Here is a 21,775-nt window from a genome sequence, read left to right as displayed (position 1 = left end):
TTTAAAAAAAAGGTTAAATACAGGGTATTTAAAAGGTAAAAATGTATTCAAAACCAGGTATATAACTGTGGGTAAATTTTAGCTTTTTGCCACAGTTGTGTTCCTGGTTGTGTTTGAAGCAAAGTATTTCACCTAAAAAGTTGTGTTTATTGTTGGTGATTTCCTAACAATGTACACAACTTTTGTTAAAAGGTGAAATACTTTGCATAAAACACAACCAGGTACACACCTGTGGCCTAAAGCTAAAAATAGAGACCATGACAAGATAGCCAACTTTGGTTGGCAAAGGTATATACTGTTGGTACAGAAGGTACACAAGTTTGGTTAGGGCACAAATCTTTCACACTCTGTCATCCTGCCAGTGTACTCTGCCTTGAGGTGACATAAAGTATAGTGCAAAATTGTCCCTCATTACTGAAACCGTCACAGAACTTCTAGTGGTAATGTCATGGTAATCTTGCAAGGTGGTTTCTTCAGTGGTGTCCTTAATGGAAATGGGTTCCTTGCAGATAACAAAATTGTGGAGTACCATGCAAGCTTTGATCACCTCGTCCACAGTTTCTGTCTTGAGGTTGATCGCAGTCAATAGGACCCGCCATTTGGCTGTCAGAATACCAAAGGTACATTCAACCATTCTTCTTGCTCTTGTGAGGCGGTAATTAAAAATGCGTTTTGGTCTTGTCAATCCTCTGCTAGAGTACGGTTTCAAAAGGTGTTCTGAAAGCTGGAAGGCTTCATCCCCTACACAGACAAATGGCATAGGTGGACCAGATGTTTGCAGCAGCGGTCTAGGTGGTGGGAACTGGAAGGTGTTTCCATACAGTTTACGCCCCATGGCAGACAGTTTGAAAACTTGAGAGTCATTGGAGCGGCCATAGGCCCCAATATCAACCGCAATAAATTTGTATTCCGCGTCAGCGATGGCCATGAGGACAATTGAAAAATATTTCTTGTAATTGAAATATTCCGATCCCAATCCAGCTGGCTTTACAATGCGGATATGTTTCCCGTCCACAGCGCCCAAGCAGTTGGGAAACTGACATATCTGTTGAAACTTGTCAGCAATTTCAATCCACCTCTCTGTTGTGGGCTCTGGTAAAAACTCTTCAGCTAAGGAGTCCCACAGTGCACGGCATGTGTACTTCACAATTCCAGATATGGTGGAAATCCCGAGTCTGTACTGGAAATGCAGTGACGAAAGGGATTCTCCAGTTGCAAGAAATCTGTGGGGAATTAAAAAACAATAAATTAGTTTTAAATCACAGCATTACATACCAAAACTGAGCTATAACACTTGGAGATACAAACTACCACCAACAAGATTGCAGTGAAAGTGTGCTCTGATGCGATCACATCCAATAAATGTGGCTTACCTTAAAGTCACCATCAGACGCTCTGCGGGTGAAACAGAGTAGCGGCAATAGGTGTCCGCTTTTCTTATGAGGTGTGCAATGCGCTCCACCAAGTAATCAAAATTCTCCATTTTCATCCTAACATATCCAAAAAATTTATCCGGGTTTCGTCGAAGGTCCATGCAGAGTGTAGAATAGACCCCACGCGTCATTCTCTTGGCTGTGATGGGGTGGATCCACAAACGTCGTCTACGATGCCTGATGCGCTGCTGTCTCGCTCTCTCCTTCTCCAGAACAATCACCCTCAAACGATTCACCTCCGCTATAAAATCCGCCAAATTCTTCAAAATATTTCCAATCACAACATCCATCTTCGCCAGTAACTTGCTCTTCTCTCCAACCTGCACTTTCTCCTCTACAACCTGTCAAAGAAGGGCTGTAGGAACATGCTATATATAGTTTTCCAGTAGCCAATCCCGTTCGGAAGGCCACAAGGGTCAATTTTAAAAACCGGATCCGGCGTAATCCGTCGAAAAACGGATAGAAAAACGGATGAACCGGATGAGACGGATCCGGTTTTGTCTGTCAAGAAAAAGACGGATCCGGCAGAAAACCGGATCCGTCACATCCGGTTTTACTAAACATTTGCCGGATCCGGCGTTCCGGCACGACGCCGGATCGCGCCTGACGCCGAAAACCTGATGTGTGAAAGTAGCGACCACAAGCGACTTCTGTTTTATTTGTAGGAAACCATATTCATTCTGTGCTCCAGGTAATCTTTGATAAAAATAGGTTTGTTACAGCGTGATTAAGACAATTACTTGAAAGAGAGCAATGGCCATATACAGACTGAGAATGCAGTGCCCTGTGGACCAGCTTTTATTTGGCTTTCAATATAAGAGCTGTACTTGTTTCCTCCCAAAACCAAATTACACTTCTCATGGTTGGCTGTGACTATATTTATGGTGGATACGCAGGTTGTAGTGTGTTAGTGATGGTTTCGGCAGCTTTGCTGTTAGTCTTGTATTTAGTTGCATGAATCCTAAAGTAATAAAAGAATCTTATAGCCTATGTAGCATGTTTGAATAACAATAGATTGTTTGCTTTTTTAATAGGTTTCTCAGAAGTACCATGTTTTCAACCAGAAACCTCCTATCAATACCACTACACAGTGGATTTCTTGTTAGCACATTCTGCCCAATCAGCAATGCCAGCCACCAGGTTACAGATTCATGCCACCATAGACACCTCCCTTCTGTGGAGAAGCAAGGACCAACCTCACGAGCAGCTTATCAATGTGCAGGTATGTGCTGTTTATCAAATAGTTTTGCGGTGGAACTGTATCAACAATTGTCTTTACAAAGTATCATTTTTACTATTGTGTTATTGTACCAATGCTGCTTAATTGATTAAATCCTTATGTCACAATGATATACTTTAAAGGGAACATGTCAGCAGGATTGTGCAGAGTAAGGCTGGTTTCACACTAGCGTTTTATCGCGCAGCGCATCGTGCGTTATCGGTCACACGCGCAATTGTCCCCTATCTTTAAAATGGCGGGCTCAGTGTCTAGTGATTGCACGCGTGCCTCAGCGTTTTCGCGCGCTGCGCATTTTCCAGGTGTGCGACCAGACGCACCGGACGCTACATGTTGCATTTTTTGCTCCGCCCAACATCGTTAAAAGTCGCATGCGCGCGTGATGCGCAAAAAATAGCAGCATAGTATATGGGGTCGCTGACGTGTGCTGTGAAGTGCGCATGTCAGCGCTTTGAGAGCGCGCGCGATTTCAGAGTAAACAATGTCTAGACACTTGTTTAATCCACCCCCTAAGCAAGCAACATTGTTTTGGAGGAGTGCACATAAAAGAAGGGGTCTGTAGTGCCAGACTACTTACTCTACAGACAGTCTGCAAGGGATAAAAAGCCCTGGAAGAGAGAATAAACCCACCCAGCAAGAGACAAGACTCAACTTTGGATAACAGCTTCAGCAGCTAAAATGTGAGTATTCTAAAATCTATATATGTGTGCCTGTCCTTTAAAATATATTATGCACTAATGTTTTTTTTTATTTTTTATTATTCCAGCATGTCTTCTGGATCCGAATATTCGCCATCCCAAGAAGAACTGGCCCAAGCAGAGCGTGAGGTGAGGATTTTGCTGCCTTTGTGTAAGTATAGCTGCCTCTACAAATGGGTAATAATTTGTGTTCTTTTACAGACCTCAGCATCGGACCTGGCAACTGAGGCGGAACAGCGGGAGTAGCCTAGCCAAGTCACGGCGAGGAGACGCAATGTAAGTATCCAGTCTTTGAAGGTCCGTTTTTTTTAACATTTTTTTTCTATTCCCTTTTTTCTGTCCTGTTTTTCAGCTTCTATATCTTTCTTCTTGTCTGTTTTCTTTCTTTTCTATTTGATTCTCATCAATTTCCAAGATTATAATTTTTTTTTCTAGGTTCCACAACGGGATGAAAACGGGATGAAGACATCTATCTCGACAACGCGTACCTCATCTGCCTTGTCCAGGACCGTGACCCGTTGTGGGACAGCCGTGACCAGCAGTACAAGGACATTGTGGTGGCCGCAGCATTGATGGAGGGCTGGGACAGCGCCTCTGCAGCTTCCAAAAAGGCGTTTAATAAGTATTTCCCTGCTGTGTGATGCCGCATTGACTCTTGTTCCTGAGGATACTGTTGTGTTTCTTGATAGATATATTCTATCAGGAAACATATCAGTGTCCTCAAGAACAACAGTGACTGCATTGTGCATTGTAATGCTTTATTGATCATGCTTTCACTCTTGCTGCTGATGACACTGGTATGTTTCTTGCAAGATATACAGTATTCTTGTAGGAAACACACCAGTGACCTCAGGATCAACAATGACTGTATTATGTATTGAATTTTTTACTGATGCCACATTGAATGATTGCCAAGTTCACTCAGGTGTGTGGTGATACAGATGTTGCCATCAGTGCATTGTATAACGTTTTTTCTTTGTTTTTTCAACAGTGAACAAAGTCCGCACACATTGGCGCTCGATGAAGGACCGCTTCAACACTGATGTTTATGCTGAGGGACAGGTTCGCAGTGGTTCAGCGGCAAGGACCAGAACGAAGTACCGCTATCATCGCGAGTTGGCTTTCCTGAGACCAGTCCTTGCCACCAGAGCGTAAGTATTATATATATATATATTTTTTTTTTAATAACCTGTGCTTTTCTATTCCACAGCTGATGCTTCTTGTAAATGCATGATAGTAATGTTTTACTTCTCTTTCCACAGCACCTCGAGCAGCACCCTGCAACCTGTCCCTGGAGCGGTCCTTCATCGATCAACCTCGGACCCGTCCCAGCCATCCGACAGCCAGGAAGCAACTTGCAGGTCAACAACACGGACAACTGGTGACCAGGAAGCTGGTCAATTAGGTGTTCCCCTGTGTTCCTACAGTGCATGCAGCAGTCAGTGGTGTCATTCCCACCTGGGTCACCACTGACTCGCTTCATCACAGTACCGACTTCTGCTGCATACCACTGCACGGCCACCTGCATTCCTAGCCAAGCCGGACGCCAATACACCACAACAATGCCGAGTGCTGCTGGATACTCCACCCCGCCACCACCATGGCAAGCGCGGCTCCTGTCTGGAGCACCACTACCGCCACCGTACAACCAACTTGGGCCACCACCACCTATTCTCCTGGTCGGAGCACTGCCACCACTCAGCATCAGTATGAGGGCACTGCCACCACTCATCATTCCAGGAGCACCGCCACCACTTCGCCTCCTAGGAGCACCGCCACCACTTCTCATCATAGGAGCACCACCACCACTTCACCTCCTAGGAGCACTGCCACCACTCCTCATCATACGAGCACCGCCACCACTTCGCCTCCTAGGAGCACCACCACCACTTCTCCTACTAGGAGCACCGCCACCACTTCTCCTACTAGGAGCACCGTCACCACTTCTCCCACAAGAAGCACAGACAACACTTCTTCTAGGAGCACCGACACCACATATTCTCTTTCAAGGAGCTCCGCCACCACCACCACCGAGCAGCAGAGGGGTGACCCATATTCCCTCTTTTTCTCATCACGGACATGGTCCACCATCTCCAGGCGGTCAATTTAAAAATAAATGTGCAATTCTGCTTTCACAAAATATGGTTTCATTAATATGTCTTTTGCCGCCTACACAAACTGCGCCGTACACTTTGCGTTTTTTCCACCACATAGCTCCATTACTGACATGTTTCTTGTGTCAGTCTTGGAGATATGTGTAGTCAAAAACACAAATCTATATGACTTGTATTTTCCCCACCAGTCTCTTCATTCACTCAACTAAAATTACACAGACTGAATAGAGGATGGTGTTGAGTGCAAGGCGTATCTATTGTTACCTTGCCAAGTATCATAAAAAGTTAATTGACTATGGTGTGGTTTTTTACCATCATCATTTAACTTTTTGTGATACAAGGCAAGGTTGTTATGATTGGGTCACCGAGGAGGAAAACAAGACCAAGCTAAGCTACAGAAAACCAGAGAGGTTGGTAACTAAGCGGATGGCAGACCCCTGATCCTATCCACACAACTAGCAGTAGCCGTGGAGTGTGCCTACGATGATTCTAGATGCCTTGTCACACCCGGAGAACTAAATAAGCCTAAAGCAAGAAAAGGGGAAATCTAAACTTCCCCAGAGCAGACCCCAAAGGAATAGACAGCCCCCAAACATATATTGTCGGTGAGACAAGATGAAAACACAAACACAGGTAGGAAAATAGGCTGAGCAAATGATGGGGCCCACACTAACTAGAAAGGACAGGAAAGGAAAGACACTGTCTGAAATCACGCAAAAAACCCTGCAAAAATGTCCAACACTTCTGAAAGCAAAAACTCTGAAGTCACTAGACTTCTTCCACTATATCAGCACTCTGGCATATTCTGAAAGCAGAGCAAAAAGAGGCCAATCTAATAAGGGACAAAAAACAATCTGACACAAACAGTAACATAAGGATGGAAATTCAGCACAGCCCCAACCGGGGCTGGCTGACCACACAAAACTGAATAGACAAAATCAAATCATAAGTGAACAATAGCAAAGAACACTTAGCTTGAGCATGCAGGGACTTAACTGGAAACTAAGACCTCAGGAGGCAGGAAAAATCACCAGCAGGGATAGAGGGAGTCAGCTGTCTTAAATCCAGTCAGAGACTCCAGATGTCCAATCGTCGTCCTCATTATCAGGTGGCAGGCCTCTGTCAATTAGATCAGCTCCATTACCTCCTGTAACCACCAGAGGGAGCCCGGAAAGAGAACTCACGACTCCTCTGTCAATACAACCAGCTCCACTACCTTCACTAGCAACCAGAGGCAGGCCAGAAAGTGAATTCACAACACAAGGTGATTCTAGATATACCTTGTAATTAACCACATCCTCTATTCAGTGTGTGTTGATAAACTGAGGAGATGATGGGGAAAATACACGCCATATGTACAATACCCTGCCCTTGTATCATAACTATCACACCTGGGCAGGTGAATACACATGAGTTTTAACCTGCAGCATCGCTTCAGTATGCATATATTTCTAGCAGACTGTAGTGATGCTGCATTTTACCTCTTATGTGTATTCTCTTGCCCATGTGTGATAACCTTCTGAAGTCAGGATGCGTTACTTTTGGCGTCCTCACTTCAGCATGACACCAGGCCTGGGTATTGTAGAAGTTGCATAAACTTTATTATGTATACAGTCTGCATTCAAACTGAAGCCACAGTGATGATACTACAAATAATATTTATAGTCACAGCGTTAGGTGTCATAAATAGTGATGGATGCTACTGCATTCCCAAATCGCTATTTTTAGCATCAGGCCAGGTGACACAAAAATTTGTTGTATTATCTCCACCATCGCAGCAAATTGAACTCAAAGTGTAGAGATGATAAAGATCATACAACTTGTGTGTATGTATGGTCACCTGGTCAGGAGTACTAGTAAATTCATAATGCACAAAACACAGCATCATGAATTCACTGGTACACCTGGCCAGTTGATTATTGTATTGAAGTGTAAAAAGACAGAGTGCACTCGGTACAGGTATCAACACAGGTTTTTTATTAACATACACACAAAAGAAAACTTTGTTACACCATTTGCTCTTGCCATTCCACCCGTCCCACATCTGAGTTGAAGTAGGCCTCAAATTGGTCCCTCATTTGGTAAACTTCAATGGATGACCTGAGAGGGTGCTGAGTAAATTCAGGCAATGGGTTAGGAGCTGCATCATCGAGTTCAAAGTTTGGGTGCTCTCTAACCATCACAAAATTAAGTAGAACCACACAGGCCTTCACCACCTCATCCACTGTTTCCAGTTTCAGATTAATGGCTGTGTCGAGAATGCGCCATCTGGAGCCAAGTATACCAAAGGCACACTCAACAGTTCTTCTGGCCATGGACAGCCTGTAATTAAAAATTCTTTTGGTGTGGTCCAAGTCCCGGCTGGAGTAGGGTTTGAGCAGGTTTTGGCACATCTGGAATGCCTCATTCCCAACCATTACAAAGGGCTGTGGTGGACCTTCGGTGTTGGGAAGAGGCCGTGGCATGGGGAAATTGAACTGGTTGCCATACAACCTCCGGTCCATGTCAGAGTTCTTAAAAGCCTGGGAGTCATTCCCACGGCCTTATGCACCAACGTCAACTGCTACAAACATACAGTCTGCATCTGAAATGGACATGAGTACTGTAGAAAAGTACTTTTTATAGTTCTAGTACCCAGAGCCTGTTCTTTTTGGTTTTATAATACAGATGTGTTTCCCATCAACGGCACCCAAACAGTTTGGGAAATTGCAGACTGTAAAGAATCTTTCAGCAATTTCAATCCACCTTTCCACGGTGGGCAGAGGCATAAATTCGGGACAGAGGATGTCCCACAAAGCCCGGCAGGTGTACTCAACTATTCCAGACAAGGTTGATATTCCAATCCAGTACTGGCAATGCAGTGAAGAGAGGCTCTCTCCAGTTGCCAGGAATCTGGGAAACCGAGAAACAACAAAAATTAATATTTGTGTATATGGATTTTTACAACACCAAAAAATAAAATTTAAAACAAGAATAAAAAATGTCACACAAATAAATATGAAGCCTTTTCTTTACTACATGGCATAAAAATAATACTGCAGCCTTTGGTTAACTACATGGCAGAACAATAATTCTGCCACCTTTGGAATAGTACATGTGAGAACAAAGAAAATCATGCAGGCATTGGTTTTGCAATACTACGTACCGTAATGTGACCAGGAGCCGTTCCTCAGGAGGAATCGCACGACAGAGCTGTGTGTCCTGTCTCCGGATGGCATCTTGGACACGACCAATCAAATACCTGAAGCTTTGTTGGGACATCCGTGTGTAGTCAGTAAATTTATCCGGGTTTGCCTGGAGCTCGCTGTAGAGGGTGTGGTACGCTCCACGGCTCTCCCGGAGTTCAATAATCGGATGTATCCACACACGCCACCGCGGCCATCTTCGCTGTCTCTCTCTCTTTCCCTTTGTTGATGGCAAGCAACTGCATAAGCCTGAGCCATCCTGATGTCCAGATCCAAGTTGAAGGGAAAACTCTTCCAGCGCAGATCCATGTTGTCAAGAGAAAATTAAAGCAAATGTGTAGAATTCAGCTGTAAACTGGGTCTATACAAAGAATTTCCATAACACAAGCCCACTGCTGTCCCATTAGTGGAGTCTGTTGCAAGAATGTTTCAAGGATTTTCCTTCTGTGATTGTGACACCATGCGCATAAAAAATGCAAACGCATGGAAAAACGCATGAAAACGCAGCGGTTTTTGTCGTAATGCGCACGATGATGCGATGAAAAATCACAGCATTTACAAGCGTTTGTAAGCGTTTTTTGCATGCATATCATTTTTGTGCTCGAAACGCTGCGCAAAAAGGCGCAAGTGTGAAACTAGCCTAACCTACATACAGTGTCAGGTTGGCGCTGTTATACTGATTAAAATTATATATTGGTTGATGAAATCCGTCTTGTTGTTGTTTGATCTTTATTTTTAGTTTTGAGTTCAAGAGCTCCAGTCACCTGTTTTGGCCGCTATAAGATGCAGCCGCTGGCTTATCTACAGAATTCTATAATGCTGTAAATAAGCCCCCGGTCCAACCTGCAAGATAAGAAAAATAAGTTTTATTTTACTCACCCAGGGGGCGGTCCAATGTGGTCCGGTCCAATGGATGTTGCAGGTCCGGGTCCAGCGCCTCCCATCTTCTTGCAATGCCGCCCTCCTGCTTGCTTCATTGCTCCCTGGCATCGCACTCCTGCGCAGGCGTACTTATCTTCGCTGTTGAGGGCAGAGCACATTCCTACAGTGTGCTGGCAATGGCCCTCTCTGACCTATCCAAGCGCCTGCACACTGCAGTACTTTGCTCTGCCTTCAACAGGGCAGAGAAGTACGACTGCGCAGGAGTGCAATGCTGGGGAGCCATGAAGCAAGCAGGAAGGCGGCATCGCAAGAAGATGGGAGGCGCCAGAAGCGGACCTGCGACACCCATCGAACCGGACCGCATCTGACTGCCCCCCCTGGGTTATTTTTCTTCTATTTCAGGTCAGACCGGGAGCTTAACTACAGCATTATAAAATGCTGTAGATAAGACCTGAAAGGCAGAGGTCACATCTTATAGCGGCCAAAACAGGGGACACAGGGGCGAACACAGACTGTAGTGGGCCCCTGTGCAAGAAATTTTTCGGGGCCCCCCCGCCCTTCATGGTATCTAATATTGAGGCTATGCAGGGCTGGGTATAATATCTGAAGGGTGCTGCTGGGCTGTATTTATTATTTGCCAGTTGCAGTCTCCAAATTATATATACAGGCCAGCACAGCCTCCAAATAACATATATAGCCCACTAGCCCAGCATTGCCTCTTGTTGTTAATATATACAGCCCAGCACAGCCTCCAAATAAAATATGGTATACAGTTCAGCATAGCCTTCAGTTAATATATACAGGCCAGCACAGCATCCAAATAACATATACAGCCCAGCATAGCCTCCAGTTAATATATACAGTCCAGCAACAGCCTTCAGGTAATATATACAGTGCCCAGCACAGACTCCAGGTAATATATACAGCCCAGCACAGCCTCCAGTTAATATATACAGCCCAGCACAGCCTTCAGGTAATATATACAGCCCACCACAGACTCCAGGTAATATATACAGTCCAGCATAGCCTCTAAATAACATACAGCCATATGTAAAAGTTTGGGCACCCCTTTTAATGTTAACCTTTTTTCTTTATAACAATTTTGTTTTTTGCAACAGCTATTTCAGTTTCATATATCTAATAACTGATGGACTCAGTTATATTTCTGGATTCAAATGAGGTTTATTGTACTAACAGAAAATGTGCAATCTGCATTTTAATAAAATTTGACCGGTGCAAAAGTATGGGCACCTCAACATAAAAGTGACATTAATATTTCGTAGATCCTCCTTTTGCAAAAATAACAGCCTCTAGTCGCTTCCTGTAGCTATTAATGAGTTCCTGGATCCTGAATGAAGGTATTTGTGACCATTCCTGTTTACAAAACAATTCCAGTTCAGTTAAGTTTGATGGTCGCCGAGCATGGACAGCCCGCTTCAAATCATCCCACAGATGTTCAATGATATTCAGGTCTGGGGACTGGGATGGCCATTCCAGAACATTGTAATTGTTCCTCTGCATGAATGCCTGAGTAGATTTGGAGCGGTGTTTTGGATCATTGTCTTGCTGAAATATCCATCCCCTGCGTAACTTCAACTTCGTCACTGATTCTTGCACATTATTGTCAAGAATCTGCTGATACTGAGTTGAATCCATGCGACTCTCAACTTTAACAAGATTCCCGGTGCCGGCATTGGCCACACAGCCCCAAAGCATAATGGAACCTCCACCAAATTTTACTGTGGGTAGCAAGTGTTTCTCTTGGAATGCTGTGTTTTTTAGCCTCCATGCATAACGCCTTTTTGTATGACCAAACAACTCAATCTTTGTTTCATCAGTCCACAGGACCTTCTTCCAAAATGTAACTGGCTTGTCCAAATGTGCTTTTGCATACCTCAGGCGACTCTGTTTGTGGCGTGCTTGCAGAAACAGCTTCTTTCGCATCACTCTCCCATACAGCTTCTCCTTGTGCAAAGTGCGCTGTATTGTTGACCGATGCACAGTGACACCATCTGCAGCAAGATGATGCTGCAGGTCTTTGGAGGTGGTCTGAGGATTGTCCTTGACTGTTCTCACCATTCTTCTTCTCTGCCTTTCTGATATTTTTCTTGGCCTGCCACTTCTGGGCTTAACAAGAACTGTACCTGTGTTCTTCCATTTCCTTACTATGTTCCTCACAGTGGAAACTGACAGGTTAAATCTCTGAGACAACTTTTTGTATCCTTCCCCTGAAAAGGTATGTTGAATAATCTTTGTTTTCAGATCATTTGAGAGTTCTTTTGAGGAGCCCATGATGCCACTCTTCATAGGAGAATCAAATAGGAAAACTACTTGCAAGTGGCCACCTTAAATACCTTTTCTCATGATTTGATACACCTGGCTATGAAGTTCAAAGCTCAATGAGGTTACAAAGCCAATTTAGTGCTTCAGGAAGTCAGTAAAAAGTAGTTAGGAGTGTTCAAATCAAGAAAATGATAAGGGTGCCCATACTTTTGCACCGGTCAAATTTTGTTTAAATGCAGATTGCACATTTTCTGTTAGTACAATAAACCTCATTTGAATCCAGAAATATAACTGAGTCCATCAGTTATTAGATATATGAAACTGAAATAGCTGTTGCAAAAACCAAAATTGTTATAAAGAAAAAAGGTTAACATTAATAGGGGTGCCCAAACTTTTACATATGACTGTATATAGCTCAAGACAGCCTCCAGGTAATATATATAGGCACCCCCGTTTCCCTTTGTTTCATAATGCTCTCCTCCATATGCGGTCTAATTTTGGCATAGTGCTTCTCGCCCTATGTGGCCCCCCAGTTTATGCTGCTTCTCCCCATGTGGCCCCCTCAGTTTATGCTGCTTCTCCCCCTATGTGGGCTGCCCGATTCATGTTTCTTCTCCCCCCATGAGCCGCTCCATTCATGAGCAGCCAAGCATCTCCCCCGGGGCCCCCCCCATTCATGAGCAGCCATGCTTCTCCCCAGGGGCCACCCAATTCATGAGCAGCCAAGGCCATGCTTCTCCCCAGGCCAGGGGCCCCCCCAATTCATGAGCAGCCAGGCCATGCTTCTCCCCAGGCCAGGGGCCCCCCCATTCATGACGATCTGATAAATACCACTGCACAGGCGCAAAAATTTTTTTTTCCTCTAGCAAAATGGTGGTAGCGCCAGCGCATTCTGTATTATCCTACTGCACAGACACCACCAGTGCCATCTTGAGGAAGATTTTTTTTTCGCAAGTAATTTATATCATTATACGAAATGAATATATGGATATTATAAATCTGATCATGCTACAGGCTCAGACATCTGCATGATTAATGTAAAAAATTTTTTCCAAACAATAAGATGTACAGTATGTAAAATAGGGGGCAGGTCACTGAGGGATCAGTGACCTGTCATAAGCCATATAGATGAATAGCTAATCAGAGCACAACATAAAGCCCCCACAGTCCGCACCGAAGCACGAGCATATCATTAAAGGTAACCTGTCACCTCAAGGGCGGACCTACCGCCCGTGCATTGAACGGGGGACCCGGGGGAGAGGGGGCCCCTCCAGCCTCCAGCACCGCATGGCTAATTAATGGCTCCCAAGTTCCAACCGTCCCGATTCCCGCATTGCACTGAGCCGCCACGCCACGCCCCCCCATCCACCAATGCCACGCTCGCCATCCCAGATAGATGCACCGCAGCCTGCAATGATGTGGCTGGGCTGTCTGTGTTCTGTGCACAGAGGACCTGTGAGAGGGGAGGAGTCAGGTGTCACATGATCAGGGGCCTCCATGTCTATGTGGCTCGGCTGTGTGTGTTCTGTGCGCACAGGACCTGTGAGAGGGGAGGAGTCAGGAGTCTGTCTGCATTCTGCAGGACCCTGCTGTGCTGGTTGTCATGGTGCTGGTTGGATGAGGTAAAGTTTCTGTGTGGGGTCAGGAGGGTTTTAAGTGTGGATGTAGCAGAGCCGTGTGTGTTCTAGGTATACGGAGCGGAGCCGAGCCGCGTGTGTACGAGGTGTACGGAGCGGACCTGTGTGTGTATGAGGTGTACGGAGCCGTGTGTGTATGAATGTGTATGGAGCGGAGCCGTGTGGGTTCGAGGTGTACGGATCGGAGCCGTGTGTGTACGAGGTGTACGGAGCAGAGCCGTATGTGTACGAAGTGTACGGAGCAGAGCCACGTGTGTATGAGGTGTACAGAGCGGAGCTGCGCGTGTACGAGGTGTACGGAGCGGAGCCACGGGTGTACGGAGCAGAGCCCCGAGTGTACGAGGTGTACGGAGCGGAGCCCCGTGTGTACGAGGTGTACGGAGCGGAGCCCCGTGTATACGAGGTGTACGGAGCGGAGCCACGTGTGTATGAGGTGTATGGAGCGGAATCGCGTGTGTACGAGGTGTACGGAGTAGAGCCGCATGTGTACAAGGTGTACAGAGCGGAGCTGCATGTGTATGCATGTGCCAGAGGCCCCCCATTCATGAGCAGCCAGGTCATGCTTCAGTTCTCCCCCAGGATGGAGCACCCCAAAAATAATGCCTTCCATGCTTCAGTTCTCCCCCAGGAGCCCCCCAAAATCATGCCTGCCTTTGTCCCAATCCCTCAGTCCTGCTCAGCTCTGGTACTGTACCTGGAGCAGGCAGGGCAGGCCAGACCAAGAGGATCCATCCACTGTCCGCACATTCCTGAGCTGCAGCATTTAGTTATGGGGCACGGCACTGGAGCACGGCACACAGTGACTTTACAGACACACACTGATGCTGGCGCTGCAGCCACCGGCCGGCCGGCGCCGCACACACAGTGAGTGACAGTCAGTCTGTCTCCTCTCCTTCCCCACAGTGGCAGCGCAGCACAACACTGACGCTGATCTTGCCTCAGGGCTGGCTCCTCTGCACCGGCGTTCGCACTCTCAGGACCCGCTCCCGCCCGCCTCCTGCAGCGCTGCTCTCCTCCTTGCGCCTCGGCTCCACGGCGCTCCACATGATAAATTTGAATAGGTAAATAATTAGCATACCTCCCAGCTTTTGAAGAAGGGTAAGAGGGACAAAGACTGTGGTGCAAATTTAGGCCACGCCCCAACCACACCCATTTTGCAACTAGTCACACCCATGTCCACGCCCAGCTGCACCCATTTAGCACTGCTGATCACACTGATTGATATTGGGGGCATAGTGGCTGGCATTATGGGCATAGTGGCTGGTACTGTGAGCACACTGACTGGTACTAATTAAAAGAAAGAAAGAAAACAGAGAGAGAAAAAAGAAAATAGAAAAAAAAGAAAGGAGAGCGCGAGAGAAAGAAAGAGGGGAAAGAAAGAACAGAGAGCAAAAGAAAGAACAGAGAGAGAGAGAAAGAAAGGGGAAAGAAAGAACAGAGAAAAATAAAGAGGGGAAATAAAGAAAGAACAGAGAAAAAGAAAGAGAGAACACAGAGAGAAAGAAAGTGGGGACAGAAAAAAAGAACAGAGAGAGAGAGAGAACAGAGAGCGAAAGAGAGCGGAAAGAAAGAACAGAGAGAAAAAGAAAGAGGGGACAGAAAAAAGAACAGAGGGAGAGCAAAAGAAAGAAAGAGGAGAAAGAAAGAATAGAGAGAGAGAAAAAGAAAGAAAGAGAAAAAAAAGAAAGAACAGAGAGAAACAGAAAGAAAGAGGGGAAAGAACAGAGCGATAGAGAGAAAGCGGGGAAGAAAGAACAGCAAGAAAGAAAGAGGGGAAAGAAAGAACAAAGAGACACAGAGAAAGAAAGAGGGGAAAGAAAGAACAGAGAGAGAAAGAAAGAACAGAGAGAGAGAAAGAGAAAAAAAAGAAAGATTAGAGAAAGAAAGAACAGAGAGAGAAAGAAAAAGAGAGGGAAAGACAGAACAGAGAAAGAAAGAAATAGAGAGAAAGAGAAAGAAAGATGGAAAGATTCTATAGCAGCCCGGCTCCCATTGTAATGCCCACCTGAGCCTCCCGGTGCAGGACATATCATGATCCGCTCACATGGCCGGCATCCCTGATTCCAAGGTGATCCTGCTGTCCGCGCTGTCAAAGGAGCACATGGTGATGGATCTGAAGCATTCCTGGTTCCGTCACAATCTCCTCATGAAATTACCTCATTTCCGGTCAGCTTCCAGCACATCACTTCTGGTTGAACCTCATGTGCTAGTTTTAAAGTGCTCCTCGGGGCTCTGCCGTGTACTCCTGTGTCCGTGGGAAAAGCCCACTTTGTATGCCTCGTACACACTTGGCTCCGCTCCGTACATCCAGTACACATATGGCTCCAATCTGTACACACACGGCTCCACATACCCCATACACATTCGGCTCCGCTCCGTACACCAAGTACACACATGACTCCGCTCCGTACACCTCGTACACAAGCGGCTCCACTCTGTACAACTCATACACATGCGGCTCTGCTCCATACACACGCGACTCTGCTCCGTACGCCCCGTACACACGCGCTCTGCTCCGTACGCCCCATACATGTGCTCCTCCGCTCTGTACACCTCATACACATGCAGCTCCGCTCTGTACACCTTGTACACATGCGGCTCTACTCCGTACACCTCGTACACACGTGATTCTGCTCCATACACCTCATACACACGTGGCTCCGCTCTGTACACCTCTTACACACGGGGCTCCGCTCCGTACACCTCGTACACACACGGTTCCACTCCGTACACCTCGTACATGCTTGGCTCTGCTCCGTACACGCGTGGCTCCGCTCCGTACACCTCGTACACACGCAGCTCCGCTCTGTACACCCCCTTTAATGATATGCTCGTGCTTCGGGGCGGACTGTGGGGGCTTTATGTTGTGCTCTGATTAGCTATTCATCTATATGGCTTATGACAGGTCACTGATCCCTCAGTGACTTGCCCCCTATTTTACATACTGTACATGTTATGGTTCGAAAATAAAATTACATTCATTATGCAGGTGCCGGCGGCAGTGCATGTGCTGTAACATGATCGTAACTATAGTACAACCTCATAAGGGTCCGTCAGGGGGATGAGTGGAAGATGGCGTTTAATACCCCTGAGGGTCTTTTTGAAAGCCTAGTTATGCCATTTGGGTTGACAACCACGCCTGCTGTTTTCCAACATTTCATAAATGATGTATTCGCTCATGTGCTGGGGAAATTTGTGATTGTGTACCTGGATGATATCCTCATTTATTCGAGCGACCGGGACACTCATTTAGAGCATGTCAGGCAGGTGTTACAGTTGCTCCGTGAGAATAAGCTCTATGCTAAGCTTGAAAAATGCGTATTTTTTGTTCAGGAGTTGCCTTTTTTGGGATATATTGTGTCCGCCGCAGGGTTTAAAATGGACGCCGCGAAGGTGCAAGCGGTGCTGCGATGGGAATGGCCTGATAATCTAAAAGCGCTCCAGCGGTTCCTTGGGTATGCCAACTATTATAGGAAGTTTATTAAGAATTTTTCTACTATAGCCAAACCGCTCACGGACATGACGAGAAAAGGTACCAATCTCGCTATCTGGTCTGAGGATGCGGTGCGTGCATTTGAGCTTCTGAAAAACCGTTTTGCTTCAGCCCCCATTCTGGTGCAACCGGACGTATCTAAACCTTTTACTGTGGAGGTCGATGCATCTGAGGTGGGAGTGGGGGCAGTACTGTCACAGGGCTCGTCCTTGAGCAATATGCGTCCATGCGCCTACTTCTCCAAGAAGCTGTCGCCTGCCGAATGGAATTACGATATCGGCAACAGGGAGTTGTTGGCCATCAAATTGGCTTTTGAGGAATGGCGACACTTCTTGGAGGGGGCGGCCCACCAGGTCACAGTCATCACCGACCATAAAAACCTGCTCTATCTGGAGTCGGCCAAGCGTCTGTCTCCCAGGCAGGCTCGCTGGGCATTGTTTTTTACACGATTTAACTTTCTGATGACTTACCGTCCTGGGGCTAAAAACACCAAGGTGGATGCCTTGTCCAGGTGGAGAACCTCGGGAAGATCCGGTACCCATCCTCCAGGAAGGTGTAGTGGTTTCGGCTCTCACAACTGAGGTAGAGGAGGAGATTGCCGAGGCCCAGGAGGAGGTACCGCCAGGACTTCCCGCTAACAAGTCATTCGTACCCCTTCATCTTCGTCTTAAGGTGTTGGGGGAACACCACGACTCTGTCCTGGCCGGTCATCCAGGGATTAGGGGCACCTTGGAGCTGGTATTGTGCCGCTTCTGGTGGCCAAAAATCCGGCAGGACGTGGTCTCGTACGTGGCAGCTTGCATCACGTGCGCCAGGGCCAAGTCGCCCAGATCCCGTCCTGCTGGCACTCTACAGCCTCTGGGGGTACCTAGTAGGCCATGGACAGAAATCTCCATGGACTTTATCATGGACTTGCCTGCCTCGGCGGGGAACACGGCCATCCTGGTGGTGGTTGATCGATTTTCGAAGATGGCGCATTTTGTGTCGTTGCCTTCCTTGCCCAACGCGAAGACGTTGGCTCAGGTTTTTGTACAGGAGGTGGTCAGACTACACGGAGTTCCGTCGGACATAGTGTCTGATAGGGGTACCCAGTTTGTGGCGAAGTTTTGGAAAGCTTTTTGCTCACGATTGGGGATCAAGTTGTCTCATTCGGCGGCGTTTCAGTCAAATGGTCAAACTGAGCGCATGAACCAAAATCTGGAACAGTATTTGCGATGTTTTGTGTCTGACAACCAAGAGGAGTGGTCGACATTCCTTCCATTGGCCGAGTTCGCGTTAAACAATCACCGCCAAGAATCATCGGGAGAGTCTCCATTTTTTTGTGTTTACGGGCACCATCCTCAATTTTGTACCTTGCGTCAGGGTGGCTCTGGGGGCGTCCCGGAGGAGGACCAGCTAGGAGTTCAACTATCATCGGTCTGGAGAAGTGTGAAACAGCGATTGCTGAGCATGAGTGCAAGGTACAAACGAGTGGCTGACGCTAGACACGTGCCAGGTCCGGACCTGTGTGTGGGTGATTGGGTGTGGTTAGCTACTAAAAACATAAAACTCAAGATTCCATCATTGAAATTGGGTCCAAAGTTTATTGGCCCTTTTAAGATTGCCATCATTAACCCGGTTGCTTATCGGTTGGAACTTCCTGCGGTATACAAGATACACAACGTGTTTCACAGGGCTTTATTAAAAAAGGTGGTAGGCTCTGTGGACACGACGCCGATGCCACCTCCAGTCATGGTGGATGGCGATTTAGAGTTTGAAGTCTCCAAGGTGGTGGACTCTCGAGTACTGCGCCGTACGCTTGAGTATTTGGTACACTGGTGGGGGTATGGTCCGGAGGAGAGGTCTTGGGTACCAGCCATGGACATACATGCGGATCGGCTGGTCAGTTCGTTTCACCGCCGTCATCCGGACAAGCCGGGTCCTATGAGTCTTGAGGGCCCTGGGGTCCCTCGTAGAAGATGGGGTACTGTCATGTCGGACACTATTCACACCACAGTGTCTGGCAGGCAGCGGTAGTTCCATCTCCATCCACTATAGCCTCAGTGGCGCCGGCTTGATTTTACTCTGGTTATCGGGGGTTAATCTAGCTAGAAATCAGGTGGGATGTTTGGTCATGCCCATGGTCTTTAAATAGTCGTGCTGGCCTATGGGCGTCGCCGATTATAGCTTGTGTTTTATGCCAAGTGGTTCCGGTCTGGAGAGGAGGTGTTGGAGAGAGAAATTCGTATCTGGTGGCGTATGATCCGTTGTTACCTTTTCGCCTTCCTATATTTGTGTTTTGTTTTGCCCTGTTCACATTACGGTATTTTCCTGTGTGTATGTGGCGCGGTGCGGTTTAAGTTCTCCCTGTCTGTTATTACTGTGTGGGCTTTAGTGGTTTGACGACTCACTGGGTGGAGGGTGGAGGGTTCAGCTTAGGGCTGAGCAGGAGATAAGGAAAGGTTGGAGGCTCAGGCATTTGCACCATTAGCAAAAACCCTGGGTTGAGGGTCAGACAGTGTTTTCCCTAGTTGGAGGGACTCCGCAGGGGCCCCGGGTATTTCAGCCTTCTTTGACCTAAGCCTCGCGTAACACTCCTCTGCTCCATGCCCGGAACCAATGAGCAGGGCAGCAGGTTCCCCGGGGGACAGAGAAGGGGCTGAGCACAGGAAGCCAGCAGAGCAGAGAGCTGGAAAACAGCATGCACTTTCCTCAGAGCAGCCCGAACAGCAGACGGGGGAGGACACTGACGCAAACTAGGAGAGATACAGAGCTCCCGGTCACAGAGTAAAGATCCGGGTACCGCGCACAGAGACAGCAGACCATGAGTACGTGAGACTGTGTACTGTAGAGACAGCAAAGGTGCGCCCTTACCCTTGTAGACAGACTGAGACCCGGAGAGAAGCTGAGGCCTGTATAGAGACTGAGGCCAGAGCCGAGACTGTAGCCTGTCCGTGACTATGTAAACCTGGAGTCTGCAGTGACAGATGAGGTGTGTCCTGCCCTCCTTGTGAAGTCTGTGTCCAGTGCCAAGGCAGCAGCTAGTGTGGAGACAGCAGCACGTGCAGAGGCAGTGATCCATGCTGAGAGATCTAACAAGGGACAGAGTTCTGTTTCCTCTGGGAGAGGCTGTTGTGCTTAGATAAAGGACTCAGAGCAGAGGGTACCCTTCTGCCTCCAGCATTAACCCTTGAGAGCCTAGTGGAGGAATGTAAAGACACAGAGTGCAGAAGGACTACAGACAACAAGCGCTGCTAGTGATTTAGCGCCAACATGAGAGAAGAGTGACCCTTCAATCAAGACCTCTTTAGACTGATAAGTCCCTTCATAGGAAAACCCCTGATAAGATTGTCAAATCCTGTTTATTCTTTTTTTGACTGTTTCCAGTGTTTGTTCTCATAATATCAATACTGCACCGTTATTTTGCCTGAATTATTCCCTGTAAATAAACCTCCCCTTTAACTGTTGGTCTAACTGTTCCATGGTGACATACTCATTCCTGCACTTTATTACATCTCTGGACTGTGTTTTGTGGGTGAACTCGGTCAGGACTATCATTCCGGTCACCTTTGTTACAAATCAAAACAAGGTGCCAGTTACCTAATAAATGAGCAAAACGTACGTTTAAAATGATTTTTAAGCTTATTTACAGCTCTCCACAGCAGCCAGTTTTCAATTTATATGGTAGCCCTGGAATGCTTCAACATATCTAAGTGATTCTGGGAAAAAAAATTGTGACATGTACTTAAAGGGAATCTGTCACCCTATTTTTCGCCTATCAGCTGCCGGCACCGACATCAGGGGCTTAGCTACAGCATTCTGCAATGCTGTAGATAAGCCCCCGATGTAACCTGAAAGATGAGAAAAAAAAGATTATAATCACCGGGGGGCGGTCCGGTCTTGGCCCGATGTGTGTTGCAGTCCGGTGCCTCCCTTCTTCTACCGATGACGTCTTCTTCTTTGCTGCCTGCCGTGGCTCCTGCGCAGGCGCACTGCTCTGCCCAGTTGAGGGCAGAAAAACCTGCAAAAGACAAAATGAGCAAAAACTCTGCTGTAACTAAATAAATAAAAGCAAAAGTGCATCTAAATAATACAGAGTTTTAGTAATACTGTTTTTGATCAAAAGTAGCATGAAAGCCATCCCACCACGACACGGTAACTCTGTTCGGGATAGTTCTACACTGTCTAATGTTAAAAACCTTGCCTATATGTTGGAAACCAAGCAAACACTGCATTTTAAAATCTGAACCTCTCATAATATTCAAAGCTGTATTCAGAAAGCTAGTTAACCTTTAAGGTGCTTCTCAAGAATTAATTCAAATTGGAAGAAACATTTTTTTTTTACTTAAATGTCACTTTAGCCCCAAATGTTTCATTTTCTATAGATTAAAAGGAGAAAATGTACAGTACAAAATGTTTTGCAATGTCTCCTGAATACAAGAATACCCCCACATGTGATTTGGAAGATTTTGTTTTACACACAGCAAAGCTTTGAAGGGAAGGGTTGCTACTCGCTAGTTTATTTTTGGAGTGTAAATTTGGCTGAAATAAATTGTGGACACAATGTTTTATTTGCAAAGCCCCCGATGTGCTAAAACAGCATAAACCCTGCACAATTGACCCCATTTTGAAAAATGCACTCCTCAATGAATTTATATAGTGATGTAGTAAGCATTTTAATTCAACATGTGAGTTTTTAAATTTTCTAACATTGAGCCATCAAAATGAAAAATTATTTTTAATCTACCAAAATGTTGCTTTTGCCTCAAATCTTCATGATGATAAAAAAGGAAAAAGAAGATTCTAAAATTTGTTATGCAATGTCACCCGAGCA

The 21,775-nt window shown here is 46.4% G+C and overlaps 1 protein-coding gene across 2 annotated transcripts in view; it reads left to right on the top strand.

Moving 5' to 3' along the window:
* The window catches only part of LOC141088709 (microsomal triglyceride transfer protein-like), a 181,832-nt gene that overhangs the window by 21,764 nt on the left and 138,293 nt on the right, over positions 1–21,775 (top strand). For both annotated transcript variants that reach the window (XM_073574883.1, XM_073574884.1), the window contains exon 2: positions 2,468–2,655. In XM_073574883.1, coding sequence (XP_073430984.1) covers positions 2,468–2,655 — 188 coding nt within the window. The remainder of the gene's footprint in view (positions 1–2,467; positions 2,656–21,775) is intronic.

This window comes from Dendrobates tinctorius, unplaced genomic scaffold (assembly GCF_039654945.1).
Source record: "Dendrobates tinctorius isolate UK_male_01 unplaced genomic scaffold, ASM3965494v1 ptg000040l, whole genome shotgun sequence".
NCBI classification, from domain to species: domain Eukaryota; kingdom Metazoa; phylum Chordata; class Amphibia; order Anura; family Dendrobatidae; genus Dendrobates; species Dendrobates tinctorius.
The sequence above is the reverse complement of the archived record's forward strand: the minus strand, read 5'-3'. Positions and strand labels throughout refer to the sequence as shown.